Consider the following 19,953-nt stretch of genomic DNA (forward strand, 5'->3'; position numbering starts at 1 on the left):
GTAGAAATCTGGAAAAATAGAGCACTTCACTTTTACAGGACGGAGAGAATTTACCAGCCTGTAAAGCAGTCTGGTTTGAAGAGCACTTCAGTGGAAGTAGAAATGCATAGTATTTGCATTAAAAAAAAATTAATAACCCTTCTAGACTCTCAGTGGAGGTTCTTGGGTTCAGCCACAGTGAAAGGGATTTTATAGCACTTGTCAAGCAGAAAGCACACGTTTAATAATGAATAAATGAAGCAGATAAAGCTACAAGAACTCAGCAGCACAGAAGGTGAACCAGGCTATGGTATTTCACAGCAAGTGTCAACAGAGGAGTGTGCTCAGGCTGAAACAAATGGGCATTGCAGAATCTGAAGATACACTTGCTGTCTGGGGAAAAACACATTTAGCAACGGAACATCATCATGATGCAAGAGGCAGCATGCTGGGTTCAGAAGATTTGGTTTTATTACCTTATTTCAGTTACTCTACTGACCTTAAAATAAGAGTATAACAATAATCTTTGAAATGTATATAATTATGTAATATGTTAGAGCCAATTTGTTATATATTTCCTAAGTCACAGGCCTATCTAAAGCAGCAGTTTGTGCAATATTATATGCATTAGTATACGTTCATGGGAGGGGTGATCATAAAACACATGTAAAACCTCAGCATCCATTTTATGCATGAACTCTGCCTACAGGAATGGAAAAACATCAATAACCCTGTTACAGATGCTTGAAAGCCACCTTACCACACAGTGGTATAGAAATAACTGCAAACCCCTCCAAATTTTTACCTTTGTGTAATGCTAAAACCAGCTCAAAACAGATTTTCCATTACAGGGGAATTAAAAAAAAAAAAAATTAGAAAAGGAGCATTTTTCTTACAGTAGCAGCTTAACACTACTGCCAGAGGTTACCGTAGCCCAGATACTAAATTTCCTCATGTCAATGCATCCACAACGCCCTAAGCATTAACCTAATGCCTAGTCCAACTGGCCTGTCTCCACCACGCACCAGCAGATCCACTAATCCTCAGGCTGCGCATGAAACTGAACAGAGTAATCCAACCCACTCTTCACCCTGCAAGGGCAGTGTCCAAAAGCCACCTGGGAATGCTCTATACTTAGACCATGAAAGATTACAGCTAAGATACCAAAAATCAGGTTTTGGTCACATTTGATGTAGATACATTTCAATGTAACTGAACAGATGGGTAATTCAGAGAGCCTAACAATGCAACAGATTAGTGTTTAATGGATTTCCACCATCTAAGTTTAAAAGACATAGCAAGACAAATTCCACCTGAGCACAGTTTATTTTTTTGTTTCTTCTCTTAGACAATGCCATCAGATTATCCAAAGGTCAATTATGAAAACCTCTCTGCTCCTCAAGGCAGGGTGCATCTGATATCCACGAATGTAAATAAATCCAATTACCGGACTTACTCAGTGTCCTTCAAGATACTAGGTGGTAAAAGCCACACTGTACCAAACAACTCGGATGGCTCCCCAAAGATGCATCTGGACCCTACATGTTTAAGGATTTTCCAGCATATTTTATTATATTAAATCTTGATTCAGAGCACTGAACCTGAAGACTAATGACAGCTCGGAACAGTTTGGGGGGACAGAGGAGCAACGTCCATGCACTACAGCAAGTCTTTCACATATTTTAAACACACTTCTGCAACCCTCTTGTCAATTTGCTACATTTACCCCCGGGGTAATCCTACAGAAACAAAACCTATGCAATTTGTGATACTATGACTTTTCTTTCAAGGGTAACTGCAATGATGTAAATAAATAAATGTATGAAAATAACACCCTTGACCAAAGAATCCGAAAGTACTATACCAAGAACTAAAGCCCAGTGAAATTGGTGCAGTACTTATAACCAGTCCCTTTGCCTGGTCCATGGAAAATACACTTCAAGAGAACACAAAAACAACTAAGATGGCTTGCTTAATTCCTGCTAGGCTTCTGACTGAGAGTCTCATGTCTCTGCCAGCTCTTCCTCTTCATGTTCCAGGAAAAGCTGCTATTACCACTTCAGAAACAGTGACACAGAGAGGTGGAGAAAGTTATTCCTCTTCTTTTTGCCAGTTCTGTCAGGCTGTATATCTCACTTTGCACAAGCTGAGTTTTTTTAGAAATATTACCATTAAAACTAAGGACTTGGCAGGTGAAGATGGCTTGGGAAACCATTTCTGAGGCTGGCCCCTCACAGGACGCGTACAGTGAAATGGCTGGTGAGAGCTGACAGCAAGCAGTCCCTCTGATACAGCTCCCTTACTTTCATTCTTCCATGCACTGAAAGAAACAGTACAGCTAGTGAATCCCTTCCTCCCAGCACATTCTAAAGCCAAATAGCACCATGCAGGTTCGTGCACCTGGCAAGAGAGGGGTCTAGCATTACAGAATTGTACAAATGTGCAAGCAGAGACATCACCTCCTCCTCCAGCGCCGCCCAGCCTCCTCCTGCTACCTGGGGCTTGGACACAGGAACAAGGTTACACAAGGAAGGGCCACACTGCAAACGTGCAATACACAGCCTACTCCACAGCAAAGCTTTCTTTGCAACACATCAAGGTACAAGCACGATAGCATTCCTCCTCTCATTAGGATCTAAGCTACCCTGACACTACGCTGCACTTACTCAGAGGCAGAGAGCATCAGCACCAGGCAGCTCTGGCTCCCGAGCAGGCAGCACTTGCGAAGGCAGAGGAAAGGAGGTCCCTAGTGCTCCGTGTCAGGCACAGTTCACTAAAGCCTTCCGCACAAGCTTAATGCTGCTCCTGGCTGAAGGGAGAAAGCACCATTAGCACAATACCAATCACATCCCAGAGAGCAGTGGAAAACTGGAGCAGTTAAAAGAGGTGAAAGGGGAGGCTGAGAAGCTGACTTACCAACATTTCCTTCAATTATGCATACATCCTTAAGGCCAGTCTTTATTTCAAACAATTGTCTGTAACATTTTATTTATGATGAGAGTAAACCGACACTCCAAAAAGAAAAAACAAGATAAGGAATATTCTAAAATATATAAGGGAAGACAAAAATAGAAAAATAGAACACAAAAAAATGGGAGATAAATAGAAGAATAATGTATTTTGGGCGGACTCAACCACTCAAGCTGAACAAAGACCTACTAAAATTGCATTAAGGCTACATTGTTACAAATTAATACCATACAAAAACCTGCAGGATTTTAATTTCACACAATTTCACGCACAAACAACTGCAGATCCATCTAATAGCGTTAAAGGAAATACTTTAAAAGGATAGCATTACACTGGAAACATCACATGAAAATAACCCATCTTTAGGTTTTAAATATTTTGAAAACATTTAGCAAAAAATACAAAAGAGAAAACTACATTTCCAAGGCTTATAATAAGCATTCACCAAGTTTAAGAAATATCTGCCAGCTGACAAAGATCATAGTTTAACAATAACAGGGCAAAAAAAGCAACGTGTTTTCAGTGTCAGCATTAAGCCTACAACCACCTAAAATCTTTCTAATTTGAATATGCACTCTTACAAGTTGAGACCTGCAAATCTTGCCATTTTTAGTATTATTCAGTGCAGGCAAAAAACCCAGCAAGTTTATAACTGAAACACAACAAACATCCCTGCTTCATTAGGCCACTCCTCATGACTTTTCTTGGCATTTGGCTAAAGATTGAACACATGTTCTTTTCTGGAAAAAGCTTTTTCAAACTTCAGCTGACACACCTACATAGAAGCCTAAGACTCAGCATTCAAATTCTCCTGCAGTTTGCCTACATGGTGTAGTTAAGCAAGTAAATGGTAGGAAAGCGACTTCGACATAATTTGTCAGGGAAATAGTACAGATTAGTAAGATACAGTTAAATTCATTAGCAGAGTCAAATCTCTTAGATGTCTTCCCAAAGTAAAGAAAATATGAAAAATTGGGTAATGCAGCATTGTATTCACAGACAAAACCCTTTTAAAAGCTATTTTACACTCTTTTAGACTGCTCTGGCACTATCCACATAATGTAATTGCATTTAAATTGCCATGTTATACTACAGTTGTTAACCTGTTCTGTTTTCACTTTTTCTTTTTTTTCAGCCCAACAAGCTCATCTACCTAGAGAGACAGAGACAGTAATGCAAGCGAGTTGCATCCATCCTGTACTATCTTGCTTCCCCTCAGGACAAGCATAATTTGCACAGCACTCTGAAGATGCAAGCAGTTGTTTCGCATTTTGTTGTCGCTTCTGTTTTTATTTTTAACCAAAGAAAGCTGCTTTGGGAAAGGTGGAAAGAACCTAAAGCCAGATTATACTAACAGCTCCGTAACACCCAGCATGAACCAAACTGCTTCCATGATGCAAACAACATAGATCTAGCATAGATTTCTATGAAACTGGAGAACAAGGAAGCAGAGAACTTGGCTAGTAGGATCAGGTAAAACTGTATACAGACTAAGTTTATGGCAGCCATCAATGTTTTTTAGCATAGCAGCATTATGGTCTGTCCACTGTCCCTGTATTTCTGGGGATACTGGGGTCTTTGGAGATAACTTGTATTATCTCTGTAAAGAAAGGAAACAGAAGCGGGGGAATATCCTGTTGGGAAAACAGGGATGCTAATGTGAGAAGGGATAGACTAAAAAGCAAACCCAAGTCCTGAGGGTAATGTACACACAGGAAAGTTTCCAGGGACTTGCTGAAGCAGAGAAGATGCAAGGACAGCAAAGAGGGAAACCGAAAGGTACAAAAGGGAGCATAAAGATACACACATTGTATGCAATAATCGTACACAGCATACATCGATACACTTGCACAAAAAAACAGACACCAGCATCTTCTTGAGATAACAGAAAGCCCAAACACTATGCTTTTCTGACACTTGCAAGGTGCAGATGTGAACAGTGACACAGTCAAGAAAACTGGTTATATTATTTTTAAAAAGTGTAAAGTGAAAAGCGTATTTAAATATAACAAAAACACCTATTTTAGATTTGGGATACGAATAAACTTACCAGGAGAGTAGAAATTATTACTCATCAATGCATCAGTACCTAATAAAGCCAGTATTTCTTCAAATATTTACTTCATATATTATCTTCAAATATTGTAAACAGCAGGAGAGATGTCAACTAAAGTCAGCTGCACTAAAAATCCAAACATCTGTATTGACCTACCTTCACTGCTCCTCAAGCTTTACATTGGAGTAGAAGCTCACATGCACAGCTGTAAGAGGTATCATTCTTAAGCACCAGGCTCAAGTGTTTGTTAAGAGATGAGCTTCTGAAAGGCTTCCCCTTTATCAATAGTTTTGTGTGAATAGTTTCAGTCTTGCTAATGGCCTTTAAGGCAGAGAGGGAGAAGCCTTTTCATTCAAAGGTCGACCCTGAACAAACACAGCAGCGCCCCATCTTCCAATTCAGATCAGGGTCAACAGCCATTCACTTCCCCTAATCAGATCTGAGTAGAAACTCCTCTGCAGCAGCTGTATCACCTTGTTTTCTTCCCAGGCGCCAAGAATAAGTAGGTATCTACAACTGCTCAAATCCTCAAAATTTCACCAAGATCTACAAAAGCAGTGGTTTGACAAAGTTTTTGTACAGGGGGAGGATTGCTGTTCAATCAGAGAACTGAAGATGTGTTCAGTGAAAGAGAAATGTACCTGAAGTGCTTATTCCATAAAGACATGCCTCCGGCAAGCACCTTTCAAGCTCTTGGAGCAGAAAATGGAAATGGCTTGCTCTGAGCAACCTCAGCCTCCCAAGCCCCTAGCTATGAGAGTGTTGCAGACATCCCAACCATACCGCTGCCTGCCACACAGGCAGCATGCTGCCGATTGCCTCTAACTATGGAAAGAGGAAAAAATTTAAATCTAGTTACTGACCTATCCAAAAATGACAGAAACAAACACCACTTGAAAAAGCATCGCAGGACAGAAATCCTAGGGGGAAAATAGACCCAGCCTCTCCCCTTTTGTTTTCCATCCCCACATACACATTTTCTGAAGCCCATCCTGCTGTCACACTGGCCTTCCACTGTATGCAAGGATATTAACACTATTTGTCAGCCAAGGGAATAAACTGCACATCATCCAGCACCCATGAGCCCAGCCCACAATTCTTTTTTTTTTTTTTTTTTAAATAAAGGTCACTTTGCAAAAAGCATCCAGAAACATAACCTGTCCAAAGAGCTGCTCCCAGCTTGCTCACAGTTTCTATCCTGCAGGCACCTTTGCATCAGCCCCACAGGACACATGAACCCTTTTAATTTGCATTTGTTCAGAGGAGCGAGGGCTATGAGGATTCATACGCAAAGCCCCCTGACAGCAATATGACAATAAGCAACTACTGTTCAGCTGATGGTGGAAAGCCTTCCCCTTTACTAAAACCCCACCTACCTATCACTGTCCCAGAAGCTTGCTGCCCTGGTTCCCATGGGGTCAGGCAACAACCTCTCTCCCACACTCACCACCAGCCACGCAACTTCTTCAAACTTTGTACCAACCAGCAGAAACTTCTTTCCATTTGCTGATGTTCAAAATCACATCCCACAGCTATTTGGACCTTATTCTGCAACCCTGACTCCCCAAGCCAGGGTAGCTCTTCCCTCACCCAGCAGGCCAATTAATTTGGTTAAATCCGTTTCAGGAGTGTTGGGTTAGCAGACTCTGGCTCTTATAATTAAGTTTTCATCACAATAGTTTGTCATCTTAAATAATCAAATTAGGGAAGCTATTGTTAACAAAAAGTTATCATCCCCGACTTGCCAGAGTGAGTGTTCTGGAAACGGGGAGATTAGATAGGCACAAGGGCAGAAATCAGCTTGGAGACTCTGATAGCAGTACAAAGCAGTTAGCAGTAGTTATATTTGAAGAATAATTTTACATTCTGGGCCTGTAATTACATTACACAGAATTAAATTACCACCACCATAAGAAAAAAAAAATTAAGCAGAATTGCAGGTGATCCAAATTAAGTATTTCAGTAATCAGACACATCAGTAACATTCACCAATTTTCCCACCACAACAAACAGTTGAAGAGAGGGGCTCTAAGCAACAACAAGCATTTTTCACAGTATGCTACACTGACTTTTCAATTAGCAGCCTTTGTGGCCTTTCTCAAGCTTACTGCATCCTCCTCCACATGACTTAGAGCAAAGTGAACTACATTCTCTGCACAAGAAATCTTTTCTTAGACTAAGTATCTTCAGACAGACAAAACAAGCCATAAGAGAAAAAAGAAAAAGGAAAAAAAAAAACCACAAAATACGGACAAGGTTTTTGCATTTATATTGGTCTACCAAATAACACTTATTCTGTTCCCTTCCAAGCTTTGTCTTTCTTGGGGGGGAAAAAAAAAAGCCATCAGTGGAGAAGAGCGACTGAGACAAGAATTTGACCCTAATGCTCATTTTCTATTTTTTATTTCCATCTTTTGGGGAATTATATGTAATAGTCATTCTTCTGCCACTTTTACGCACACATTTCAATGCAAATCCTTGCTTAGGAAGGCTCTATTTCACAAATAATCATGGCAGGATGTCAAGCCCTCTAGAAACAAAAGTACATTAGCAAACCATTTTGGTACATTATATATTCAGCAAAAGAAGTAGAAAGTGTGACAGTTATTAAAAAAAAATGTTTTCTAATTGGTTTATGAAAAACTGACAGAATGAAAGATCCCATGAACAATTCAGGACCATGGTGGAATCCTGTCTCCCACCATACCTTTTTTCCCCAGCAGTTGTTAGAGCTGTGAACAGATTTATTGGGTCTGGCTGAGCCCTGCAGCAGCCCTCCCAGTACTGTGCTTGTACTGATGGCTGGAAAGGTGGTGATAACACTCCAGTGTTTAGGCTACTGCTGGGCAGTGCTTGCACAGATTCAAGGCTGTATCTCCAACCTTCCCTCCATCTCTCCCCAGCAGGCTGGGGGTGCGCATGATCCTGGGAGGGGACACAGCCAGGACAGCTGACCCAAACTGACCAACATGATATTACATACTACATGACTTCTGCTCAGATACAAAAGCTAAGAGAAAGGAGGAGGAAGTGGGGGCACTCGTTATTTAGCAATTACTCTGGAAGACAGATGTTGTATGTGTACTGGAGCCCTGCTTCCCAGGAAGTGGCTGAACATCATCTGCTGATTGGAAGTAAAGAACATCTTTTGTTTTCCTTTGCTTCCACACATGCAACTTCTGCTACTGCTTCATTAAATTGCTTTTATCTTGACCCTCAAAGGTTTTTTTCATCTTATTTTTGCCCTCCTCTCCGTTCTGCTGAGCAGGCAATGGAGTGGCTTGGTGGGCACCTGGCATCCAACCAAGGTCAACCCACCACAACAGAAAAACAGAAGCCAACAAGAGTAAGTTAATGTTTACATTTCCTCCTTCCAGAACACCGATAAGGATATATGCACCCACCGGTGGGGGTGCACATGCAAAGTACCTGAGCGAGAACAAAGGCAGGTTCTTTCAGGGCATCGAAAGAGGAGTTACCTTTTCTTACTGTTCCCTGTGTGCCCCAGTTGCCCAAAACTAAAGAAAGGGGGAGCAAGCAAGCTGCTCATGTGCTGTAATGGTTATACTATCCTCCCAAAGTGTGCAAAGAATACACCATACTGTCAATGTGCAAGAAATCTTCTATGCTTCAAGCAAGTGTCAAAGAACACATACAACTCTGGCAAGTAATGCACTCAAAAGGACATAAAAGTGCCAGGACTGTAGAATATCTACATTTTGCCTGGGTAGCCAGAGAAAGAAGACTGTTTCTGTTTGGTCAAAGGCCAATTTAATTACGCAAGTAGGTTTTACCCTTAATGCAGACAAACCTGAGAGAAAGGAGCCTCACAGTTTACTCATTGTACTATTATGCTAAAAAAGCATGTCAACACCGATCTAAACACAAGACATGGTTCGATCTAAACACAAGTCAAGGATGCTTTGAGTGTGGGAAAGAACAAAGGGGAAGAAGGAAAGAAAAACTGCAAGTAGGAATTGGAAGTGGAAACAGGAAAGAAAAGTAATTTCCAACCCCACCAACGCAAAGAAAAGGGAAACACTTCTCTCAGCCTGGTTAATTCCTTTGATGGCTAGTTTCCCCTCCTAGAAATGGAAGCATCTCAACACAGAGGATTTCAACATTCACATGCACTATCACAGCATCAGAATGCTAAGTCTGTAAATCTTCCCACCAGGTAAAAGTATCCCTATAGATCAGTGTATAAAATAAATGTAGATTTCAGTAATACTTGCACAGAAATGAGGGGTTTTTTTAAACAGTTCCTGTGTTGGAACTATATACAACTGCATGACTGAATTAATAAATTCTTTTTCCAGCAGTACTCTTATTATTTCAGTTTTCTGTAGCAATCTTACTGGCCACAGTTCAATTGTTTGCTAAGAGGCGCCTTGTAAATGTATTAAGATACATTTTCACATAGAAGTATTTTTGATTACCTCACTTCATTTAGATTTCCTGACATGAGGGATGTACCAACACCTACTTCCTTTCATCTTCATAAACACACACTTAAGATATATGTCATAACAGTCAGTGTTCGGGCAGGGAAGAGGAAACACCATTATTTTAAAAGAACGTCCATATTTAACATCATTATCACACACCAGCTGTCATGATATAAGTGCAAGATTGCACACATTTTATGTAAAACTAACCTTGGACAACCCTGCGAGCTTCATGCTCTTAGTGATTTAATGTAAGTGTGTATTTTTTAAGGCAAGACATTTGCACCTAGATAGATAAATCCGTCTCTATTGAACAGAATATCATGGATGGATCAAGACAAAAGATGAGCAATGGAAAACAAGCACCAGAACTTCTAATCCCAAAATAGTTTTGGCAGTGCAAAATATTACTGCCTCCATCCAGAGACTACCACTGTTATCAAGCACAGCAGCTCATACAAGCTTTTCTCAACTGCTTCAGTAGAGTCAGCCAGGTTATTCAAGCAGTATTCAGATGCCACACAGCCAGTGCATAAGTTAGCCATAACTGCTCCCTTAAAATTAAATAGATTTTTTTAAAATAGAATTTCATCCTTTTCAGTCTTTAGAAGCAGAACATGAAATCTCAGACCATGTACACAGAACAAATATAAACCTAATTGACAGGAGTCAACTAAAAATTTTGTTTTAAAAGCCCATGGAAATACCCATCCCAAAAAGAGACAAGAACATACAAATTACTCCCAGTGAATCTGTAATGGGATTTCCTAATAAAGTGCTGTTGGTCACTACACCACACTATTCTATGGCCTTAAAAAAACAACAACCAAGAAAAAAAGAAGGGGGGAAAAAAAAAATCCAGACCAGCCACATAGAGACCATGGTCATGTGCAATAGTTCCTAATCTTTAATGTCTAAAATAATATTATTTTCTAAAGGAAAACTAATCTCAAAGGCAACTAGACTGGGAGGTTTCACTTTTATTAATAGTAAAGAAACAAAAAGAGGAATCCTGAATTGTGGCCTGTCATGAACCACTCCTGAAAACATCAGTTTATCATAAGGAGCTGGTCAGCTCTATTTAACATATTGCCTTTATTTTACAATTTCAATTTCTCAATGATAGCTACTAATTATAATAAATCTGATAGGAAGAAACTGCAACAGGAAATATTCAGCAAAATCCTGTACAGACACCTTGGCTATTTTGAGGGGGGAAAAGCAGCACCACAAACAGCAAAACTAAGAAGCCCAGTCACTGAGGCCTCTGGGTTAAAACAATGAAATCTCTCTTGTGATCAGGGGAAGTAGTAGGTATAAAGTTTCTCTTTTTTTTTTTTTTTCCTGCCTGCTTTGCATCCCCCACCACCCCCCACCCACCCCAAACCAACTCTATTATCATTACAACTGAGAAGTTGTAAGTTGGCTTCGTGAGGAAGAAGGTAGCAGACACTCAGCATGATGCCTTAAGCCTTGTCATTGTAAAAAACCAGGTTTAAACAAAACAATCCCACAACACCAAAGCAGTCCTCGACTGACTATGAAACAACGATGTCTATCTATTTTAACCCAGCAAGATTACTATCGCAAGAACTATACTGACGCCAAACACAGTGGGGTCTGCTCCTACAGTGGTACTCGGCCTCTGGCTGAGGGCCACATGGAGCCAGCTAGGGTGGCCTGCCCAAGGGCTCTGCCAGCTGCCTGCCCCCGGCGTGGTGCAGGTCTGTGACACGAGGAGCTGTGAGAAGCCTTGGCCAGGGCTCCCCATATTGCTCTGGAGCTCTGGCACTCAGCCCCTGCCTGACCAAAGCCACAGCTGTACCTGCACTTGGCCATTTTCCTGGCTGAGCCTGCCACCCCAACCCAGCTGCCTGGCCTGCCCCCAGCTCTGCCCCAGCACCACAGCACTGCCCCCAGCCACCACCCCCAGCCCTGCTGCCCGCCTTGCTGGCCCACGACGTGACTGCGCCCATCAGGGAGCCCCATGATGCCTGTTCCCTTCACCAGCAGCAGCTCCTCCTTGGCGGCTTTTCACCTTTCAAGGCTTTCTCTATACCTGTGTGCTTCCTCACCCTCCCTAACAGCACCTTTGCTCTGCCAGAGTATCAAGATGACTTGGATAGGGCTGGGGTTTGGCCCTGTTCACCTGAGGACTGATCTTCTGCCCGTTCAAACTGGTTCTGCCCATTCAAACACCTGAGACCTGGTACCAGCACACCAGAGGCAGTTGAGCAGCTTGCCACATTTACTGGTTTGCATCATTATGGCTAATTGAACAACTGCAGATTGTGATTACTGAAGCACCAAGCTCATTGTGCAGACTGAAAAAAATCTTTTTTACATCAAAGCTCCTAGTCAAAACGTCCAAACTCTGGCATCCAAAACTGAGATCCTAAAGCACCTTAAGGCAAGCATGGCCTTTATCCACCAATTTCACCAGTTTAACATTGGGACCTTATTTCAAACAATACCAGGGTTTACACATTGCTTTTTCTTTAGTCTCAGATTCAAGTTTCCATCTTAATTATCAGAGGAATATCCTATAACAGAGTGACTTAAGTAGATGGTTATATCCATATTCTAGTACTCTGCACCATGAATACACTGTGAACAACAGGGCCAGAGGTCAAGTCTGTTTATAGTCACCTGCCAAGGGCAGTCATTTTTAAATCATCTCCCTTTCTCAAAGTGGTACTGACTGCTGCACTTCCCTAGGCAGGAAGGATGAGAGATCATTTAATTAAAGCACTGATTTGGGTGCCAGGGGTCAGTGCCAACCTCTGTGACCAACCTCCTCTAACACTTTGGAGCATATTCCACCACAGCTCTGGGGTTAGCTAGGCTGAAAGCAACTGGTATTTCCTCCTCCTTAAGTGCTGGACCCAATGCATGCTATCTAATTTGCTTGTAAACACCCAACTACAAGTAAAGTTTAAACCAAAAATCTCAAAACAATTAATTGCCACATGTGCACTCAAGAGACTGTGCTCAGAAGATTAAGATTTCAAAACTAAGCTCTCCAGAGTCGAGGAGCGGGAAGGTTACCCATGCAATCATATTTGAGCCCTCTGGTGCATACACTTAAGGATACAGCCTTTAATTTCTCAATTGCTTTTGCTGCCAACACTTTATTCAGCATTCAGCCTGACACACTTACCCAAGGTATAGCAATTCAGGATTCAGTTTTACTCAGCCTAGTCAGAATGCGACCACATGCATTATTTACTGAATACTGTTAAGTTCCAGCTTGGAGTACAAAAAGTCTTAATTTTGTTGGAAGCTTTCCTGTGGCATTTAGTATTAAGCACCTGCATGTTTCTGAAGCAAGGCTATTTATTTTCAGCATGACTTCCTTGAGGAGAGGATGGTATATCTCCTTTACTTCACAGGGAAGAAGTGAGACTGTGTAGACATAGCAAGGCCAAAAAGTGTCCGTTAATTTGAGGTACCCAACTTAAGGTGTCGCTGGTGTCATTTTTTTCAGAGCACTCTGCATTTCAGAGCACTCTGCATCCTCAAAAGGAACCACAGTCTCCACTGGCCTCTGCCACAGCAGACAACACTCAGCACTTCTACAAAAAAAAACCCACATAAAGATCACACATGTAATTAGAAAAACATTGTCAAAAAAGTGCCTTTAGTGATTTGTACAGCTTCATACAGGGCAGTTTTCTTCTGTGGAAGAAGAAAACACAAAATTCAACCCCAGCAATCAACAGTCAGTTTCTCTATCCATAAGAATATTCTTTTTTGCAATATAAATTCCCTGCATTTTTGCAAAGAACAAATGATTCTACCAGGCAACACCCCCTTCAGCAATTTATCCCCTTGAAAGACTTACCCTGTGCACTGAACACAACATGCACACACACAAGAAGCGTTCACTAACTTGTGAACCTCTTAAACAGATTCCCCCCCTTTCAGTGCCTCTTCAGTCATAAAAGGTTGAAGTCCCCCACTTGAGAGTTAGGAGATTAAAGAGAGAAAAAACATCCTAGTCATCACATTAAGGTATTTTACTGCTGAGTAGTACATCCCTCAGAAACTTTACTGACAATTCAAAGCTTGATGTTCTTTTGGTCCCATCAGATCAGAACAGTATTTCAGTATTTCCACAATACATTTCACTATTGATAACAATAATGATTCTGTATAAGTCAAAAAGTCAATCAAGTGTTAACCGCTTCAGTGAAACTGTCAGCCTTCCCTATAAACACGGCTTTCAAATAAATAGAGACGATCAATCAACAGTCACATACTCAACCTATTTCCAGTATAAAACCAGAAACTCTAAACCCAGGAGCTATATATAACATAGATATTATGCAGAAAATATTTCTAATTCCTTAAATAGCTGCTCTCACTGAAAAGTAGACCACTATCTAGTCTTACTGCCCAGCGATGAGCAACATGTACTTTATGACGGTAATTCAGAATTGATTAATATGTTGCGGTTTGTAAAGACAAAATAGAATATCTGCGTGGGGAACGTACCTAAAATCTGTAACAACAGTTTTGACAATGAAGCTTTCAAACATGCAACAGCATTTTTACTAACACAAGTCACCAAATCTCAAATATCTTGCAAAATACTATAGCAGCACTGTACTTATTTGTGTTTGTTGTTCTAATTCTTCTGACAGAGAGGTACCAAAAGAACAAAGAAATAAAGTTCAGTCTCTTTTTGCATATCCAAGTATTCAAGATAATATGCAAGTATACCAGTTCATTACCACAGCTCGCTTATCAAGAGAGGCCAGCAAAACTATTCTTGAGAAAACAGGAAAGCATACTTAAGTGAGATAAATTTGACACTTTACTCCACTACAGTTTTAGGAATGACAATGGAGGATCTCTCACATTAAGCATTTCTTTTAAAATGCAGATATATGACTTAACAGAGAATACTAAGAAGTGGTCGTTTGAGTTCAAAAAGCACAGTAGTTCTACTGCTCCATGCATAACACCTTCAGAAGATTCTCAAAACATATTTTATCATTTTGAAACCTAACCAGCAAAGTCAGTAAATTATTTTAGAAGAGGTTTTAATAATAGCTTACTTTAGCATCAGTCCACAACACAATACCCTAAACTCTGAAGAATTACTCAGTGACAAACATGCGTGTAGATATGCATGCCTGCACGTCAACCTGCTATGCAGGCTAGCAAGAAAGTAGGAAAGTAAGTGATATGCATATCTTATGTCACACAAAGTTCAAAGAATCTTTGCAGAGGAGAATTAATGGCTTCTGAAAAGATACTGGCTTTTCCTTCACACATGTAATCAAGAGTCATTCTATCATACTTACCAATATTTTGTTATCCACTTTATCTCCCTTGGTTTCCAGCTTTACTTTCTTCTTGACTGAAATTTTGATTTTCCTCCCAATAACATCCCTGACACTTTCTGAAATAAAAGAAAATATCTTAATTCAATCCCTTCAGCATCACCATGAGAAGGAAACAGACCACTGTCATGTTTTCAGTAAGACTCACGAGCTATGCTGTTCAATTGCACTCACGGAATCCTCATGCATATGCACAGTACTTAACACAACCTAACACAAGCACAACTTTTTAAAGTATGTCATCCACACACTAATTTATGTCTACTATGATAGAATTATCGATTCTATATGCCAGGATTCTAAACATAATTTAATATTTCTTTCCAGCATTACTTTAACATCAAAAGCATTCCCAAGACAAGCCCCAGCACTGCTTATCTCTACTCTGGGAAAACACAACAAATTCCTCATTTGCCATTATTTGTACCTGAAAAGCTTGCTAAAACAAACTAGCTTCTTGCATTGCAAAAAAATTTGTTGTTAATAGCACAGAGGCTAAACAGGTCAGATAATGGAAAAGCATACATTTTGCACTCTGCGTTCAAGTTGTGGAACAAACCAGACAGACCTCTAGATACTAACACCTGACAACTACATCAGCAGATGCGATGGAAGGCAACACTGATCTTGGTCCAAGTCCCAACAACAACGTAGCCACCTCATGGTGCCAACACCGAAATTACAATAATTGCCATAATGTTTTAATATGTATATGCATACACATGTACGTGCAGTCTCTGCCAAGTACCAAATGAACCAGCCTTTCCCCTAAACGTTTGCAACCTGGCCTGAAGGGAGCATATATACAGGGAACCATGTCAGAAAGCTTATACAACTCCTGACACTGATGTAATTGGGCGATAAACACGGGAGTTCATTTAGAAGAGCCAATCTGGCACCTTCCATAAGTTTCACTCCCCAGTCCCCACAGGAAAGGGATGAGAAAGAAATCTTTTAAACACATTAACCTATTTCCAGCACTACAACTGACATCTGTAGGCAAGTCTCCACCCTCCCCAGACACACACTTTGCCCTCGTGCACGCTCAAGTTTAAAGGCTAAAATTGAAGATAATGGGCTATTACTAAGGCTTTTAATTATAGTGCTCCGTATAGCACTTTTCTGCACAATTTTCATCTGGTAGTCAGGATAGGATAGCACAAACAACACACTATTTATTAAGGCTGGACGTTTAGTCCAGGCCACAGCATTCTGCCTGCAGGGCAGGAGGGTGTGCAAGTAAGAAGCATGCCTGGTTGGAGTGGCTCTCCACCAGAAAGAGCTCTTTCTGCAGAATCGGCATGCTTTCCCCAGGAATTTTAATTTTCCTATCGGGAAACAAAAGCTCCTCGGTAGCAGCAGCTTGCCCTGCGAGAAGCCTGCCCCAAGCCACGGCAGCCCTGTGGCAGGCAGCCAGCGCAGCCGACTCCCCAGGCAACCCCTTGGTGAGGAGCCAGGCCACAAGCTCCTGGAGCGGCCAGGTAAGCAAACCCCGGGGGAAAGTCCAGCCCCATGTGAACTGTTTTCCCAGGGCTGAATCTCCCGTGGGTAATGCCTAATTCTGGCCTTTTTTCTCCCTGCTTGAGAACCCAGAAGCAAGCTGACCACCCAGTCTTTTTCATAAAGCCCTACCTCCTTGCAAGAAGGAAAGGTATTGCTGCTGTCTCTGCTACTTTACCTCCACCGGCAGCCTCTACCTTTTGGTCTCTCCTCTCCCACAGACGGCTCCAAGCGTCTGTGTCTAGCAAGGGTCTTCCTCCTGAGGCACCAGCATGGGAAGACCCTCTTCCTTTCCCTGTACCACAGGTCCCACAGAGCAACAGTGGGAGCAATTGCAAGCCCTCTGCTCCAGTGCTCTTAGTCCAACAAGCCACAGGGAGAGAAAGGGCCAGGAACCCAAACCTGCAAAGCATCAGGATGTCAGTTCCCTCCAAAGCTCTGTATCTGCTAGGAAGGGCTAGAAACACTTCTTCAAAGAGTTAGATACAGATTTCATAGACATTCCCCATATGACTTAGGTCACTTCCTTACACATTGGGTGGGTGGCAAGGAGACTTGTCAAGTAGCTTTTCAGACTAGAGAAATGGAGCCATAACATTCAGGTACATATTTCAAAGTGCTCATCCATTTCTAATGCTGGAGACCTTAGACACCTGCACCTCAAAGAAGCAGATCCAGGTAAGGCAACAGTAAGACAGGGTTTTTTGAAAACTATGACCTACAAGACCCGACAAAGGTCACACGGGAAGTGAGTAACATAGCAAGAACTGCAGCTCAAACACTCCTACCCCCAGATTAATCTCCACACTCCAATCGCCAAGTGCTAACACACAACCTTTCATCCTGTTCTCAAAACACAGGGTTACTACAAAAAGTCTATTTAAAAGTTTAAAATTTTAAGATGCAGACACCAAAATGCTGCTAGAAATCAAACCAGTCTACATTAACAGATCCACACACCCCAGAAAAGTCCTTGACAAAGCAAGCCGGGTAGCTGTAGGGTACCAGGGCTGGGTGGTAATTCTTAAAATTGTCCAAAGCCACAGCAGGAGGGGATGTGTGAAGATGCTCACTTTGCTCTTCCTCATAACATGCACCACACCTCACCTGCAACACTACAGCACAGTGCAGATCCACAGTGAGTACCACCATGTATTAGCACCTCAAACATGCCTGGCCATTTTAAAAAGAGAAAGTTAATGGTTTTGAACACAGCTACTCCAAGCACACTTCCCAGCTCATCACTGTTTAGTAGTAAGCTATAAAGCAAACCACGTGGACACTAAAAGGATGGCAACTTAGAGCTATTTTGTGTATACAGAAAAAAAATCTGTGGCAGCTGCAACTGTCCATCCAGATTTTTGGCAATATTTTATAAATGCTAAAAAACAGTTGCCACTGATAGCGCTGACTGACAAAATTGAAGGAAATGCAACAGTGTGAATGAACTAGGTAAGGTCTGAAGGACTGCATTCAATGCAACATGTACCTGGTTGCCTGACAATTTTCTGTTTCCATCTGTCATTAAGGCAACACTTAGAATTATTCTAATGTTGGCAAGATCTTAGATCTCTCTTCAACGGGCAAAACTGCAACTAAAACCAAAAGAAGTTTGGTCTGAGTGAGGTGGCTGGGGACCAGGCCTTGAGCATCAGACCTATTACCCCCAAATGACTCCAGTTACCAACGCACCGCATAAATGATCCATTTACCGAAAGCTGCCCAGCAGCAATGACGGCATTTTCAGGGTCCCTACCATCGCCTGTGATTTCCTAAGCATATACCACGCAGCCTGGGGGGTTGTGTGCATGGGGCCATAAAACTTTAATTACAAATACCCTCGCTTCCTCCTACATACGTAGGAAAACGAGCCTTCAACTATGCAAAGCCCAGGAGAAAAACAAAAAAAACAACGACCAGAGCCAGCGCCGGGAGCCGCAGCCGGCGCCGTCAGGCTGAGGCGCCCCTCGGAGGACCTGCCCCGGCCGGGCACGGTGCGGGTGTCCCGGCACGGGGGGCACGGGCGGGCCGGAGCAGCGTCCCCGCAGGCCCCCAGAGCCCCGGCCCTACCCGCGCAGCCGCTCCGCAGAGCGGGCGCACCGGGCGCCGGGCCGAGGCCGCCTGTCAGCGCCCGCCGCGGGGGAGCCCCGCGATGCCCGGGGACCGTTCCGCGGGCGCAGCCGCTGCGCGCCCCCGCCCCCCCCCGCTGCCCGCCGCAGGCCCGCAGCCCCCGCCCGCCCGCTCCCCGCACGCAGCAGCGGGGCCAAGCGCCGGCGGCGCGGCCTCGCCGCCTCCCGCCGGCTCCTCGGAGCCCCCCGACTCCCCGCCGGCACCCGCAGAGCCCTCTCCGCTCCCCCAGCCAGCCCCCGCGGAGCTGCCCCCGGCGCCACACACACGCCCCCTCCCCGCCACCGCGGCCCCCCCGGGTCCCCCCGCAGCCCGCCCCCCCTCCCGCACCCGGCACCGCTGCAGCCCGAGGTCGCGCACGGCGGCCTCCAAACTTCCCCCCCCACACCTCCCCGCTCCGCGCAACACCTTCCCCCGGGACCCCCACGCCCGCCGCCATGCCCCGTTCCTTACCAATCAACTCCTTGGGGACGTCGGAGCTCTCCTCGGCCATGGTGGCGCTGCCCGGCGCCCGGCGGTGCCCGGTGGCGGGGCTGCTTCAGCGGCGCGCCGTCCCTCCGCCAGGCGAGGCGGGCATGCAACCAGCGGGGCGGGGGAGGAGGGCCGGCCGTGCGCCGCTCTGTGGTGCGTGTGTGCAGTGTGTGTGGTGAGCGCGGACGGAGGGAAGGGGCTTCTCCCACCCCGCGGAGCCCGCTCCCTCCGCGCTACATGACGCCCCCGGCTGCCGGCGCGGCGAGCGGGGGCATCTCCAGGGGAGGAACGGCCCGCAGGCAGCCGGTCAGGCGCAGCGCGCCGGGCTCACGGCGGCCCCCGCGCCGGCTCCCTCCTTCCCCCAGCACGGCCGGCCCCTCCGCGCCGCCCGGCTCCCCCCGCCCGGCACCGGCGGCTCAGGCGCGGGCGGGAGGAGGCGGCGGCAGCCCCCGCCCCGGGAGGGCTGGCGCCCTCACCCCGGCCCGGCCTCCTCACCTCGCGAGAGCCGCCGGGAGCCGCCCGCGCCCACCCAGCACCCGGCGGCGGCAGAGGCGGCGGCGGCCGGGAGCATCACCCTCAGGAAGCCATCGCGCCCGCCCCGCCGCCGAGAGGGAGGAGGAGGGCAGCGGGCTGGGAAATTCAGCGCGGCGAGGCCGGCCCCTCCTTCGCCCGATCAGCCCCCAGCGCTGCGGCGGGCCCGGGAGGGCGGCGGCGGGGGCCATCTGCCGGCGGCCGGGAGCGGCGCGGCCCGGCCCGGCCCCCCCCCCGTCGCCGCAGGCCCCGGCCGCCGCCGCGGTGCCTGGCGGCAGCACCGGCCCTCCTCGGCGGACAGCCTGCCCGCCGCAGGTGCGCCTTCAGCCTTGCACCGCGGGGCTTCTCCTCCGCCTGCACGTCATTGAAAAAGGTGTTCGGTGTGAAGGGGGCGGCTGTCATCGCCAAGTCAGTCCTCGCCGCCTGGGAAAGGGAATGCCCCGGCTAGATCCCTTCAAGCCCTGGAAGAGGGCGACCTTTGATCTGAACTCATCTGCCTCTCCCTCACCCCACCACCTTA

At 44.8% G+C, this 19,953-nt stretch overlaps 1 protein-coding gene across 9 annotated transcripts in view; it reads right to left on the bottom strand.

Annotated features, from left to right (window-relative positions):
* The window catches only part of CARMIL1 (capping protein regulator and myosin 1 linker 1), a 200,486-nt gene extending 180,985 nt beyond the window's left edge, over positions 1-19,501 (bottom strand). For 5 of the 9 annotated variants that reach the window (XM_040586309.1, XM_040586310.1, XM_040586315.1 and 2 more), the window contains exons 1-2: positions 18,885-19,314; positions 14,766-14,863 (exon numbers count right to left, since the gene is read on the bottom strand). In XM_040586309.1, coding sequence (XP_040442243.1) covers positions 14,766-14,863; positions 18,885-18,924 — 138 coding nt within the window. In that variant the 5' untranslated portion in view covers positions 18,925-19,314. Of the gene's footprint in view, positions 1-14,765; positions 14,864-18,884; positions 19,315-19,397 lie in introns of those variants that run through there. The other 4 variants (XM_040586311.1, XM_040586312.1, XM_040586308.1 and 1 more) reach the window with 3 other exon arrangements.
* Positions 19,502-19,953: the final 452 nt, after the last annotated feature.

Source organism: Falco naumanni, chromosome 3, assembly GCF_017639655.2.
Source record: "Falco naumanni isolate bFalNau1 chromosome 3, bFalNau1.pat, whole genome shotgun sequence".
Classification (NCBI taxonomy): domain Eukaryota; kingdom Metazoa; phylum Chordata; class Aves; order Falconiformes; family Falconidae; genus Falco; species Falco naumanni.